The 13,320-nt window shown below is 49.5% G+C and overlaps 1 protein-coding gene across 1 annotated transcript in view; it reads right to left on the minus strand.

Annotated features, from left to right (window-relative positions):
- Positions 1-8,027: 8,027 nt before the first annotated feature.
- Positions 8,028-13,320, minus strand: part of CARMIL3 (capping protein regulator and myosin 1 linker 3) — an 85,838-nt gene continuing 80,545 nt past the window's right edge. The window contains exons 38-41 of the mRNA XM_081886716.1: positions 12,871-13,072; positions 10,476-10,586; positions 8,844-8,960; positions 8,028-8,729 (exon numbers count right to left, since the gene is read on the minus strand). Of these exons, the coding sequence (XP_081742842.1) occupies positions 8,602-8,729; positions 8,844-8,960; positions 10,476-10,586; positions 12,871-13,072 (558 nt within the window). The 3' untranslated portion in view covers positions 8,028-8,601. The remainder of the gene's footprint in view (positions 8,730-8,843; positions 8,961-10,475; positions 10,587-12,870; positions 13,073-13,320) is intronic.

The following is a 13,320-nucleotide window of genomic DNA, read 5'->3' on the forward strand; positions in this document are numbered from 1 at the left end:
CCATTTTGGTTGCCCTCCTCTGGACACATTCCAGTTTGTCAGATTAGCCTCAACCAGAGCCAGGGTCTTCTCAACACTGGCTCCGGCCTGGTGGAACGCTCTGCCTCATGAGACCAGGGTCCTGCGCGATCTGATTTCTTTCTGCAGGGCCTGTAAAACAGAGTTGTCCCGCCTGGCCTTTGGCTTAGAATCAGTTCGATTCCCTCCCCCTCTTTCTTTTTCCTTTCTCCTCCTATGAAGAGGCTGCATCCTAATGTTTTAATGTTGTATCTTATTCTTTTAAATTGCATTTTAATCGACTTGTTTTTTATTATTGGTGGTTAGCTGCCCTGAGCCCGGTCTTGGCTGGGGAGGGCGGGGTATAAATAATAATAATAATAATAATAATAATAATAATAATAATAATAATAATAATAATTATTATTATTATTATTATTATTATTATTATTATTATTATTATTATCTTTACCCAGAAGGGCATAACACCCTGCTCTCGGTTTTGAAGCTGGCAGGAGACAGGGCAAGCAGAAGGGAAGCAAGATTATTGTGTTCAGAATCTTCTCTTGCACCTCTACAAAATCCACAGAGGCTGAGAAGCTTCTGAATCACAGCTGCTGGAAACCTCAGGAAGGGACATGGTTCCTGTCAGGGCTGGATTTAGGTTTGATTGAGGCCCTCAGCTACTGAAGGTAACAGAGCCCTTTATATGTCCAGCTGTCCTTTGTCAACAACATATTGTCATTGTTTTTTGTGTGTTGAATATATGCTATATGGTCATTTATGGGCCTAACAAGTATCTAAAGCCATTTGCATATAACAAATTATGTACGGTATCTTATCAAACTAATTGTTGAACTGAAATACAATTCAGAAGAAGTATATTAATAGTGAAATAATTATTAAGCACTAACTTAAAATGATTTTTTATTCATAACAAACTTAATAATGCAAACACATTGGCATTTGGCAATAACTTTCTAGAGGAAAATGCACCTTGATTTTGGAACGCTTTGGTTTTGGAACAGACTTCCGAAACGGATTAAGTTTGAGAACCAAGGTACCACTGTGTATAGAAAGGAGCAAACCAGTGATATTTTAGGGAGCAGGCTAGCAGGTGGGGTCCATTACTTACATCACAGGAGCCTGCACAACACAAAACCCTGTTGCTGTATGTAGGTTTTGTTTTATTTGTTTTATTTTATCTTATATTTTGGAAATGTACATCCAGTTCCCCCCCCCCTTTAATTTTTTTGGGGGCCCCCAAGAGAGTGGGGCCCTAAGCTATAGCTTGTTTAGCTTATACGTAAATCCGGCACTGGTTCCTGTGCTCGGATCCTGCTGGCGAATTTCCCGCTGGAATATCCAGCTGGCTACCTTGAGAACAGGATGCTGGACTCGATGGGTCGTTAGATGAATCCAGCACTCTCATCGTACGCTCTCGTGTTGTTCCACCTCCAGTTTCAGAAGGGTCTTGAAAAACTCAAAAGCTCGCTCGCGGCTGTGGCCTGGCCCAAACAAATGACCTATTTATTGAGCGTTCGCCCTGATCTGCTTGCTGAATTATATCACAGAAGCTGCATTATAGCTGCACATTTGTTCTGATTAGTTCGCAGAGACTGTTATACAGCAGTGACCAAGCCCTCAATCGTCCCAAATTTGCCAGGACCACCACAAAAAGCCCTTAAGCCACCAAAGCTACTTCCTGTGCCATAAGGTAAAGGTAAAGGGACCCCTGACCATTAGGTCCAGTCGTAGCCGACTCTGGGGTTGCAGCGCTCATCTCGCTTTATTGGCCAAAGGAGCCGGCGTACAGCTTCCAGGTCATGTGGCCAGCATGACCAAGCCGCTTCTGGCAAACCAGAGCAGCACAGGGAAACGCCGTTTACCTTCCTGCTGGAGCGGTACCTATTGATCTACTTGTACTTTGACATGCTTTCGAACTGCTAGGTAGGCAGGAGCAGGGACTGAGCAACGGGAGCTCACCCCGTCGCGGGGATTCGAACCGCGACCTTCTCATCAGCAAATCCTAGACTCTGTGATTTAACCCACAGCGCCACACGCAATCCTTTTCCTGTGCCATAGGGTGTCCCAAATTAAGCTGTATTTAAAGGGGCCCATGGGCAAACGTGCTGCTGGCTTACAGTTTCAGCATGTTGTTGTTGAGTCGTTTAGTCGTGTCCGACTCTTTGTGACCCCCTGGACCAGAGCACGCCAGGCACTCCTGTCTTCCACTGCCTCCCGCAGTTTGGTCAAACTCATGTCATAGCTTCGAGAACATTTTGGCCATCTGAAAAAATGTTCGGGGATGGTATGAAGCTGGATTGGTGAGGGGGCATGGCCTGAGGAGAGAGGCTACAAGGTGGGGAGAGTCCAAAGTCCCAAATGGAGTGTTTTGGGGGCTCAGATTTTGCCCCTGAGCCTAGGGAATCTGGCAGGAATGGGATATATGTTGATTTTTTTAGGGCTGGGTCTATGAGTGAGGCAGCCACCCCAGGCAGATGGTTTGAGGCCTCTGAAAGCAAACGGCAGCAAATTGCTAATTATTGCTGTATTTGTATTTTTCCCCCACCTGGGAATGAGACAGGCACATGGGGGAATGATTGGCATCCCGGTGCCAAAATAACTTGGCCTGCCTTAGATATTATGCAACTTGAGTTTGTGCTGGAGGGGGGGGGTCACTCTGCTCCAGCAGGAAAATATCTGCCTATCTGGAAAAAAAGGTACCCAGATAGTTGAGGTTGGTGACAGGGAAGGGATTGTTGCAAGAGCATCCCATATCAATCAGGATAGCCTAACTTTTTTGTGCATGTAACAATAGCTTCTAGGATTCTCAATGCACAAAATATGGAAGGAATAATAGGTGCCCAAGAAAGAAGAAAAGTCAAATGCTGGACTCTGCAAAATGGCTGAAGTTAACAGCTAAAATAAGAGAATCGAACAATGATTGCTTTGTGGTGGAATGGAAGCCCTTTTCGGACTATTTAAGGAAATGCTATACAGAGGTACCTCGGCTTACATACGCTTCAGGTTACACACTCCACTAAGCCAGAAATAGTGCTTCAGGTTAAGAACTTTGCTTCAGGATGAGAACAGAAATCGTGCTCTGGCGGCGCGGCGGCAGCAGGAGGTCCCATTAGCTAAAGTGGTGCTTCAGGTTAAGAACAGTTTCAGGTTAAGTACAGACCTCCGGAACGAATTAAGTACTTAACCAGAGGTACCACTGTAGATCATGGGTAGGCAAACTAAGGCCTGGGGGCCAGATCTGGCCCAATCGCCTTCTAAATCTGGCCTGTGGACAGTCCGGGAATCAGTGTGTTTTTACATGAGTAGAATGTGTCCTTTTATTTAAAATGCATCTCTGGGTTATTTGTGGGGCATAGGAATTCGTTCATTTTTTCCCCTTCAAAATATAGTCCAGCCCCCCACAAGGTCTGAGGGACAGTGGACTGGCCCCCTGCTGAAAATGTTTGCTGCCCCTGCTATAGCGTGATGGACTTGTGAGCTGGATTTGAAATATGAGCAACAGAAGGAATTAGAAAATACAGTATTGATGTGTCGGGATAAGGAAAATAAGGCATTGTGCAGCAGAGGGGGGAATTACCGTATTTTTCGCTCTATAACACGCACCCAACCATAACACGCACGTAGGTTATAGAGGAGGAAAATCCGTAGGCATGCCACCTGTAGGCATTTCCTCCATAACACGCACAGACATTTCCCCTTACTTTCGAGGAGGAAAAAAGTGAGTGTTATGGTGCAAAAAATACGGTAAAACACTGGAAAATGGAGTAAGGTAAAGGTAAAGGGACCCCTGACCATTAGGTCCAGTCGTGACCGATTCTGGGGTTGCGGCGCTCATCTCACTTTATTGGCCGAGGGAGCCGGCGTACAGCTTCCGGGTCATGTGGCCAGCAGGACTAAGCCGCTTCTGGCGAACCAGAGCAGCGCACGGAAACGCCGTTTACCTTCCTGCCACAGTGGTACCTATTTATCTACTTGCACTTTGAGGTGCTTTCAAACTGTTAAGTTGGCAGGAGCAGGGACCGAGCAACGGGAGCTCACCCCGTCGCGGGGTTTTGAACCGCCGACCTTCTGATCGGCAAGTCCCAGGCTCTGTGGTTTAACCCACAGCGCCACCCGCGTCGCAAAAAGACAAATTTATTATGTATTAAAGTATATATGTTAAATTTTTGAAAATTCAATAAAAATTTATGTTATAACAAAGGATAGTCTAATGTCTGTCACCTAGGTTCTGGTAACCTCTAGGTTAGATGACTGGAATGTGTTATACAAAGTTCTGCCTCTGAAGGAGGTTTGGGAACTTCAGCTGGGGCAAAATTTTGCAGCCAGGCTGCTCAGCGGGGCAAGACGGTTTGAGCATATTACACCAATGCTGGTCAGACAACACTGGCTGCCAATTAGTTTCTGGGACCAATTCAGAGTGCTGGTTTTGACCCATAAAGCCTTAAATGGCTCAGGACCACAATACCTCAAGAACTGCCTCTTTCCATATGAACTGACCGGGACTCTGCGACCATCTTCTGAGCCCCTTCTTTGTCTGCCTCCTCCACAGGAAGTTTGCCTTTAAAGCCAAATTGACCCAATTCCCGCTCTCCAAAACAACACAAGAACCAAAACGCAGCCTTCCTTCGAAATTCGCACTTATCCAAAATTTGCTGTGCTGTTCTCCAGCCAACAAGGGTTTACAAAAATGAATGTATTAGAGGGAATGAAAGCATAAATAATGAGTGCACTGAAGAAAATGACATAGAAAAGGCTGTATCCCGTTATGAGAAATTGCCTGTACAATGTGTACCTTAGTCAAAGCGGCATACGAAAAAAGGGGATTACTAGAAGAAATCTGCACAAAAAGGCTGAAGAATTTTTGTGAGTTGTTTTTAGAAGAGAAATCGTAAATTGCCGCCATAATGTGGAGAAATGGGCTTAATGTTGGAACAAAGAGACACGGAGAGAATGGAAATGGTCGCTCTGGACACCTCCTGTTCAAAGAATCAGTTTGCAGTTAGATTCGGAGAGAGTGACTGCCGGCCAGAGTATGTAATATGGGCCTGTATTGAGATCGCCTGAGGCCGTTTTCTCTGCTCCGTGATGGCCTGAGGGTCCCCTGAGAGAACATGTTTAAGAGTAAGTGGAGCAGAAGGAGAGAGAGAAAGAAAAAAGAGGAGATCTCAAAGAGAGAGGGGGGAGAAAAAACCTGAAAGGAAGAATGCAGAACAAATTCTCAGACAGGACTATGCCTTCCTTTTAACAATACCGCTCCTGCCACCTGCTGGCCATTTGGAGGTACTGCAGTCATGTTGTTTATCTCTCAACCAGCCTTCGCAAGCGCAGGGTCTTCCAGATGTTTGGGGCTGGAAGGAGCTGCAACCCCAGTAATCTCAAGGGCACCAGATTGGGGAAGGGTGCTCTTCTTTAAGGTCTGTTAGCTGCACCCACCCATGCACTCAGCAATGGGCACCGTGATGTTTAATCAAATGCCAAATTGGGGGGGGGGTCTCTGGGTCCCTGCTGAATTGGGTATGCATTAGGTATGCTGAAGGGACACGGGTGGCACTGTAGGTTAAACCACAGAGCTTAGGGCTTGCTGATCAGAAGGTCAGCGGTTTGAATCCCCATGACGGGGTGAGCTCCTGTTGCTCGGTCCCTGCTCCTGCCCACCTAGCAGTTCGAAAGCACCTCAAAGTGCAAGTAGATAAATAGGTACCACTCTGGCGGGAAGGTAAACGGCGTTTCCGTGCGTTGCTCTGGTTCGCCAGAAGCGGCTTAGTCCTGCTGGCCACATGACCCGGAAGCTGTACGCCGGCTCCCTCGGCCAATAAAGCGAGATGAGCGCTGCAACCCCAGAGTCGGTCACGACTGGACCTAATGGTCAGGGGTCCCTTTACCTTTACAATATGTAAGCGATAGAAGCTGTGATATATTGCTGAGGGGAGCAGGAGAAGAGGAGAGGAAAGCAAGTCTTCAACCACCAGTTATGTCTATGTCTCATCCAGAAAGTATAGCCAAAAAGATTTTGGCAAATATATATATATTTGTTATATATATATATCCCACCCAGAAAGAAATTTAGCCTGGAAAAGAGGACCTGTCCTGGAAAAAGAGGACACATGGCAACCCTAGACCTACAGAGTTAGGGGCAGTTTACAACTTCCCAAAGTAGGCAGCATGACCCACAACCTATTCCAGGGGACAGTGGCATTACTGGGGGGGAGTGCTAGGAGGCAAGGGTACAGAAGGGGGCCTCTGGATGTGAGTCCCTCCAAGTGCATCAATCTCTTCCAGAGGTAGAGCCTAGACTACGGTTTCCCAGCCTTTGGTCTCAAACTGTTTTTGGACTACAATTCCCATCATCCCTAGCTAGCGGGACCATCGGCCTAGAGGGAAAAACCACTTTCCTCCCTTTGTATTACCACCCTTTTCGTTTTCAAAGCTATTTCCTCTGGTCACATTGTTACAGGAATTTTTATAATAATTGGAGGGGGGGTTGCCCCTCCAGCACGCAGTGTGTACCCCCCCTTTGTTCACACACAATGTCTCCTCAAAGCACCACATAACGCACAACACCACACAATTTCCAGCAGTTGTTCGACTCAGGGAAAAGATGGCTACCGAAGGGGGGACCGGAAAAAGCCAGCCATAATCCCTGAAACCTAGGATCATGTACACAGCAGCCTCTTGCATAAGAGATAATCACTGGCATCCTGGCAAATGTGCGCCAGACAGGTATAATCCTGTGGACAATAGCAAACCATCCAGGAGTGCATTAGGTTCTTGGTCGGGACAAAGAGGTGTGATTAACCTGGCCTGGGAAACCAGGAAACCTGGCCTGGGAAACCAGAGGTTCTTGTGTTTGAATCCTGCTTGCAGGTTTCCCACTAGATGGGCCACCAGGCCCTGATCCTGCAGGGCTCTTATGTTGGAAAAAGGAAACTGGGGTAGGCAGAATTTTTCCGTGCAGGCTCCTGTGATAGGAATTTTGAGGTCTTAGATATATGGTAATGTTCATAACCACACGTACATAGATCAGCACAGGAAGACCAACCTGGAACCATTTTGATTCCTAAACTGAGCAAATGTTTTCTCTGCAAGGTCAAAGTGGGAAACCTCCCCATTGTCTCTTTCCTCACAAATCCTGTCTTAAGGACGCATTTAAGATATGAATAGGGTGTGAGCCTGTGACCTGGCCCAGGAACTATGTATTTATCACTACAAAAGAATGGCCGGGCTCCCCAGGCAATCCAATCAAGTAACCTGCCAAACAGGAGATAAACAACAACAGGAGAAAAACAATATTCAAATTTCTGTTTTAGACCGCCTTTTCTGTGATGTAGGTGTGATGTATCTGAGGGGTGGTCTTAGGTTACACCCCTTCTGTGATGTATGTATGATGTTTCTGGGGGTGATCTTGATCTACAGGGTGGGAATTTCAAAAGTCTTTATAAGGCCTTGCATGCCATTTTTCTGGGTCCCTCCTCTCTCCTGCAGGTGAGGGGAGCACCCTGTTGCAACAGATCAATAAAGATCAGGCTTACTAGCTGCTTTGCTTCTCAATATTCTCTGGTTGGCCTCTGTTATTTTCTCCTACCAATAGGGAACCTATTTAAGGACTCTATATGGGCTCTTGGATACCCCGTAATGGAAAAGGGCAATTTTTGTTTACAACAGCTCCTCACCCTCAAGTTAGCTCAATAGCCATTTAATCAGCAGTCAGCCACAGACCTTGCTCAAAAGTAGAGGCCTTTGATTCAGTTCCCATCTCAAGGACACCAGAGCAATGTGCGAAACGACACACAGGGAACCTTTGAAATTCACACCTGTCCGAATTTTGCAACGCTGGTCTCTGGCCAAGCGAGGTGTACAAAAAAAGGGATATTAATCTCAGACTTGTGGCCCTACGTTGGGTGAACAATTCCTAGTGGTCTTTTTCCAACGCTACAATTCTAGGGAGGGTCTTTTTCCTTCCCGGTGCGTTCCCCAAAGCAGGCAGGACGCCCCAACAACACCCGACAAGCTTCTCGCTTTTATTTATTTCCATATATAATTTATTATGATTCTCTTTCTTTCCCTTTTTTACAAGCTTAAAATAGAACGGTAAGAATGTAAGGGAGGAGGGGAGGAGGCGCGAAATGCGAGGGGCCGGCAGATTATGGAGAGGACTTGGGGGGGGCAGCAAAGGCGTTTGGGGGGGTAGGGGAGAATGGTGCATATTTCACCCGAGTCTTGACAACACCCCAAGTATTATGGGCGAAAGGGAGCAGGAGGGGGGAGGGGGGTGGTTCATTGTGGCTTTTCTCTCTCTCACCCCCCCGATTTTCAAAAGGGGTGGTGGCGGTGTCCCTAGTCCCTCTGGGGCACGAGGGTCGGGGGGTGGCTCCGACCCAGAAGCGAGGGAAGGATACAGGCACAAACGGAGGAGGGCGGGGAAGGAGGAAGGGTGGTTAGGGTCACGGGTCAGCAGCACTGGAGACCGAACAGGTCCCGACGGACAGTTTCTCTAGGGCGGGAGGTCAGCCCCTCTTCTGAGGGAGGGGGAGAGCTGAGGGCAGCGGGAGGAGGACCCCCAACCTCTGCCCCCCTCTCTCATGTTTCTTCACTCGTTCCACCAGGAGATGAAAGGGCATCGCAGCTTCCGGCGGTTGCGGCGATGTCGAGGGATCTCCTGTCCATCATTCTGTCCCAGATTCGGGAGTTCCTGAAGAAAGAGGGAGCTGTAAAGTTGCAGGGGGGAGAGGAGTGGGGCAGGGGAGGGGAGAAAAAACCGAGCGTGAATCGTTTTCGTCGGCCCCGACGTTACGGGGCAAAGGAAGGCGCTGGAATCTTACCGGCGGTCCGGTCCGGAGGAAGGAGAGGGTGGGAAACAGCGGGGCGGGAGTTCCAGCTGTGCAGGCCGCATTCAGGGGGGGCGGGAGGGGGGTCAGGCAGGGGTGTGTCGCTGGCACCTGGGGGGGGGAAGGAAGGTGGTGAAGGAGGACGGGGAGAAAGGGAGAGACAAGAGGAAGTTAGCCACGGGGACCAAGCATTCTGCGCGTGAGCAGAGGTGGTTTTTGGGTCGCGTGGTCAGACGGGCTGTGCTGCGGGGGCGCCACGGCCATTCTGCGGAATGGAGTGCGAGAGGTGGGGTGCTTTAGCGTTGCACAGGACAGCATCGATATGGGAGAGCCCAAAGTCCGCCACTGGCACGTGAGATATCGCAACACTTTAAAAATAATTTAAAGTGTCCTCAAGGGAGGATTCATGCAAGCTAGGGAGGAATAATAATAATAATAATAATGCAGATCTATACAGTGGTACCTCTGGTTGCGAATGGGATCCGTTCCAGAGGCCCGTTCGCAACATGAAAAGAACGCAACCCGCAGCGGCGCGTCTGTGCACACATGGGTTGCGATTCGCCACTTCTGCGCATGTGCATAACATCATTTTGCACTTTTGCGCATGCATGAACAGCGAAACCCGGAAGTAACCCTTTCTGGTACTTCCGGGTCACCGCAGGACATAACCTTGAAGAACGTAACATGAAGCGGACGTAACATGAGGTATGACTGTATAGCGAAGTTTTTAATATTTGATGTTTTACGGTGTTTTAATATTTTGCTGGAAGCCGCCCAGAGTGGCTGGGGAAACCCTGTCAGATGGGCAGCATATTAAATAATAAAATCATTATTATTAATATCCCAACTTTCATCCAAGGAGCTCAAGGTGGCAGCCTATATTGTTCTTCTCCTTCCCATTTTATTGCCACAACAACCCTGCGAGATTAGGTTGAGAGTAGGGATTTGAACCCTGCTCTCTCCCAGGCCTCAGTCCAGCACTCTAACCACTGCACCACACTGCCCTGCTCCCCAATGACTAGCCCATGGACATACCGGGTGCCCTCCCACTGTACCCATCCACCCCCAATTTGACTCCTGCCACTCTGAGCTTGGGGGGGGGCAGCATTGCTGTTGCGCTTGGGCCCTGCTGGTTGCCTTCCCATTGGGGGTGCCCATTTGGCCCCCATGAGAAGTGGATGATGGCAAGCTTGGACCCCGCTTTGGCCGGCATCCGATCCCTTCTCCCGGTCCTGCCTCAGGGGGCTTCAAATGGGTACGTTGTGAGCAGAGTACAGAGGGAAACGGAAAGGCCTCTCCGCAGCAGCAGCCCTGGCACCAAAATGGAGCCTCCAGCTTCCAAGGCATTGTATCTGGCAAGGGCCGCTTTGGGAAAGCAAGCCGGCGAGAGTCTTCTTGATTTCCTTCTCTCGGTGGAAGGGCCTCAACCTCCGACGGCCGGATGCTTGGGGGGGCGAAGAGTCATGCTCTGAATGTCCTTTAAGCGCCTGGTGCGTTTGCAGCCCAGCAGAAGCAACAGGCAGGCAGTGGGGGAATGTGCAGCCCACTCCCACTTTAGCTCCCCGCTCCCCTTTCAGATCCCATGCAAGGGAGCAGGACCCGTGCGTGTAGGAAGAAGGGCTTCACCTCCAGAGCCTGGGTTTCGGCCCCGATCCGACTCCAGCTTGTCGCACGACTGCGCCCGCCGCGTCCTCTTTGGTTTGAGAGGGGCTGCCTTCCTTCCCACCTCAGGGTCCCCTGGAAGGGGGGGAAAAACGGGAGGGTCAGCAAGCCCTGCGCCTCCTGTCCCCCATCTCTGCAGCGCTTTCCAGAACCGCAAGGTGGGAATCGGCCAGCTTACGGTATTTAAAGGCCTCCTCCTCTCCGGGAAAGACCCCCGGAGGAGAATTAGGAGATGTACTGATGGCGAACGTTGCCATTAATTTATTGGCTCATTGTATTTGCAAGAAATAAGCAGACCAAGAACTCAGGCCGATGTAAGTTTCAGTAGCGGGAGTGGTCCCTACTCACAAGTCAATAGTCAATAATAACAAAAACTAATCCATTCAAGGGTAGGGATGCGGGTGGCGCTGTGGGTTAAACCACAGAGCCTAGGACTTGCCAATCAGAAGGTCGGCGGTTCGAATCCCCGCGATGGGGTGAGCTCCCGTTGCTGGATCCCTGCTCCTGCCAACCTAGCAGTTCGAAAGCACGTCAAAGTGCAAGTAGATAAATAGGTACCGCTCCGGTGGGAAGGTAAACGGCGTTTCCGTGCGCTGCTCTGGTTCACCTGAAGCGGCTTAGTCATGCTGGCCACATGACCCGGAAGCTGTACGCCGGCTCCCTCAGCCAATAAAGCGAGATGAGCGCCGCAACCCCAGAGTCGGCCACGACTGGACCTAATGGTCAGGGGTCCTTTTACCCTTTACTAATCCACTCAAAAGTATGTATTCTGACAAGAATTACAAACTCAAATAGAGATTACAAATTCTAACAAAGATTACAAACTCTAACTCATAAAGATATGTATAACACAATAATTCGTCACAAAGATTTCCTCTTTTTCACTTGTCAATAATGTTGATCCTTATATTTTATCAGCTTGCAGATGGTGACTCAGTTTCAATCACGGAACAGAAGTCAGAAGTCAATTGTGGATTAGAAGCCAGTAACGAATTATTGTGTTGTGAGGAGGTACCACTCCCGCTACTGAAACTTACATGGGCCTGAGTTCTTGGTGTGCTTATTTCTTGGTATATTTAATAACAAGAACTCCAACTTATTTATCATTGTATTTTGCAGGCTGCCTTTTCTGCCCAAGAGCTCAACGTGGCGGGCGACATTCTCCTTCTCCCCTTATTAATCCCGACAACGACCTGCGAGGCAGTTCAGGCCGAGAGAGGCAGGGACTGCCCCAAGGTTGGCCAGCGAGCCTCAAGGCTGAGAGAATCAGAGAACGGCCGAGTTGCAAGGGACCCTGAGGGTCATCTATTCCAACCCCTTGCAACGCAGGAATCTTTTTACCCAATGTGGGGCCCGAATCCACGTCCCTGAGGTTCAGAGTCTCACGCTCCACCGACTGAGCAAGGAGAAGGGGATTTGAGGCCTGGTCTCACAGAGGCCCTAACCCAACACTCTAACCCGGTCGTTCTCAAAAGGTTTTTCTCTGGGCCATGCCTTTCAGGATAAAACACATTGAACTTTGTAATTGATAAGCGATAAACTGGAAAGCAAACAACAACAACAATGCAGCTGGTATTGGCCTTCGTTATCACTCGGTACTCTCCTGCTCTCATTTGGAAAAAGGATCTATCCATATTCTGCAAAAAATAAAAACAAAATGTTTTGATACTAAAGGTAAAGGGACCCCTGACCCTTAGGTCCAGTCATGACCGACTCTGGGGTTGCGGCGCTCATCTCGCTTTACTGGCCGAGGGAGCCGGCGTACAGCTTCCGTGTCATGTGGCCAGCAGGACTAAGCTGCTTCTGGCGAACCAGAGCAGCGCACGGAAACGGCGTTTACCTTCCCGCTGGAGTGGTACCTATTTATCTACTTGCACTTTGACGTGCTTTCGAACTGCCAGGTTGGCAGGAGCAGGGACTGAGCAACGGGAGCTCACCCCGTCGTGGGGAAATCGAACCGCCGACCTTCTGGTCGGCAAACGTTTATGTCATTGTCCTTGAATCTTTCTGCCACACTCGCCGTCCTCTCCGGCGCACACCCTTTGAGAACCACTGCTCTAACCACTGCCCCACACTGCCACTCCAAAAACTTTCGTGAAAGGGCTGCAGCTCGGTGGCTGCTTTTCGGGAAGAAGGCCCCAGGTCCGGTCCCTGGCGGTATTTCCAGATAGGGCTGGGAGACATGGCCTGCCTGAAAAACCCTGGAGAGATGTTGGCAAGAGCCCACTTTATGGCAGGGAGGGAAACAGCCACAGACCAAGCAGAATCTGTGGCCCCCAGAAGGAGTTCCTTCCGCCAGACACTCCCAGGGGGAGAGAGGAAGGCCCAGTCAGATCCTGCCGCCCCAGTCTCACGTCACCTTCGTTCTCCCGCTCCTCGGCTCTGCGTCGGGGTTGGGCAATTGGGGGGGACGTACGTGTTTCCTCCAGGACTGCCCCTCCTCCTGCGCCGCCTGCTTCCTCGTTGCTGCGGCTCCTCTCGGGCTGGCTGGGGGGCTTCCGGCCCCGGGGGAGGGCGACGGGCTTGGGAGGCCGAGGGGCGGGCGGGGGTTCCCTGAATTGCTGCCAAAAAAGAAAAGAGAATCATAGAGTCAAACAAATCTTATTGTCAGAAGTGTATATTGCAGAAGAGTTCTGTGAAATGCAGAAGCCTGCAGGGGATTCTGCCAATCTCAGCAGGGTCAATGTAAGTAACCATTATTATTATTATTATTATTATTATTACAGTGGTACCTCTGGTTGCGAATGGGATCCGTTCCAGAGGCCTGTACGCAACATGAAAAGAGCGCAACCTGCAGTGACGCGTTTGC

This window comes from Podarcis melisellensis (genome assembly GCF_964234715.1).
Source record: "Podarcis melisellensis genome assembly, chromosome: 13".
Lineage (NCBI taxonomy): Eukaryota > Metazoa > Chordata > Lepidosauria > Squamata > Lacertidae > Podarcis > Podarcis melisellensis.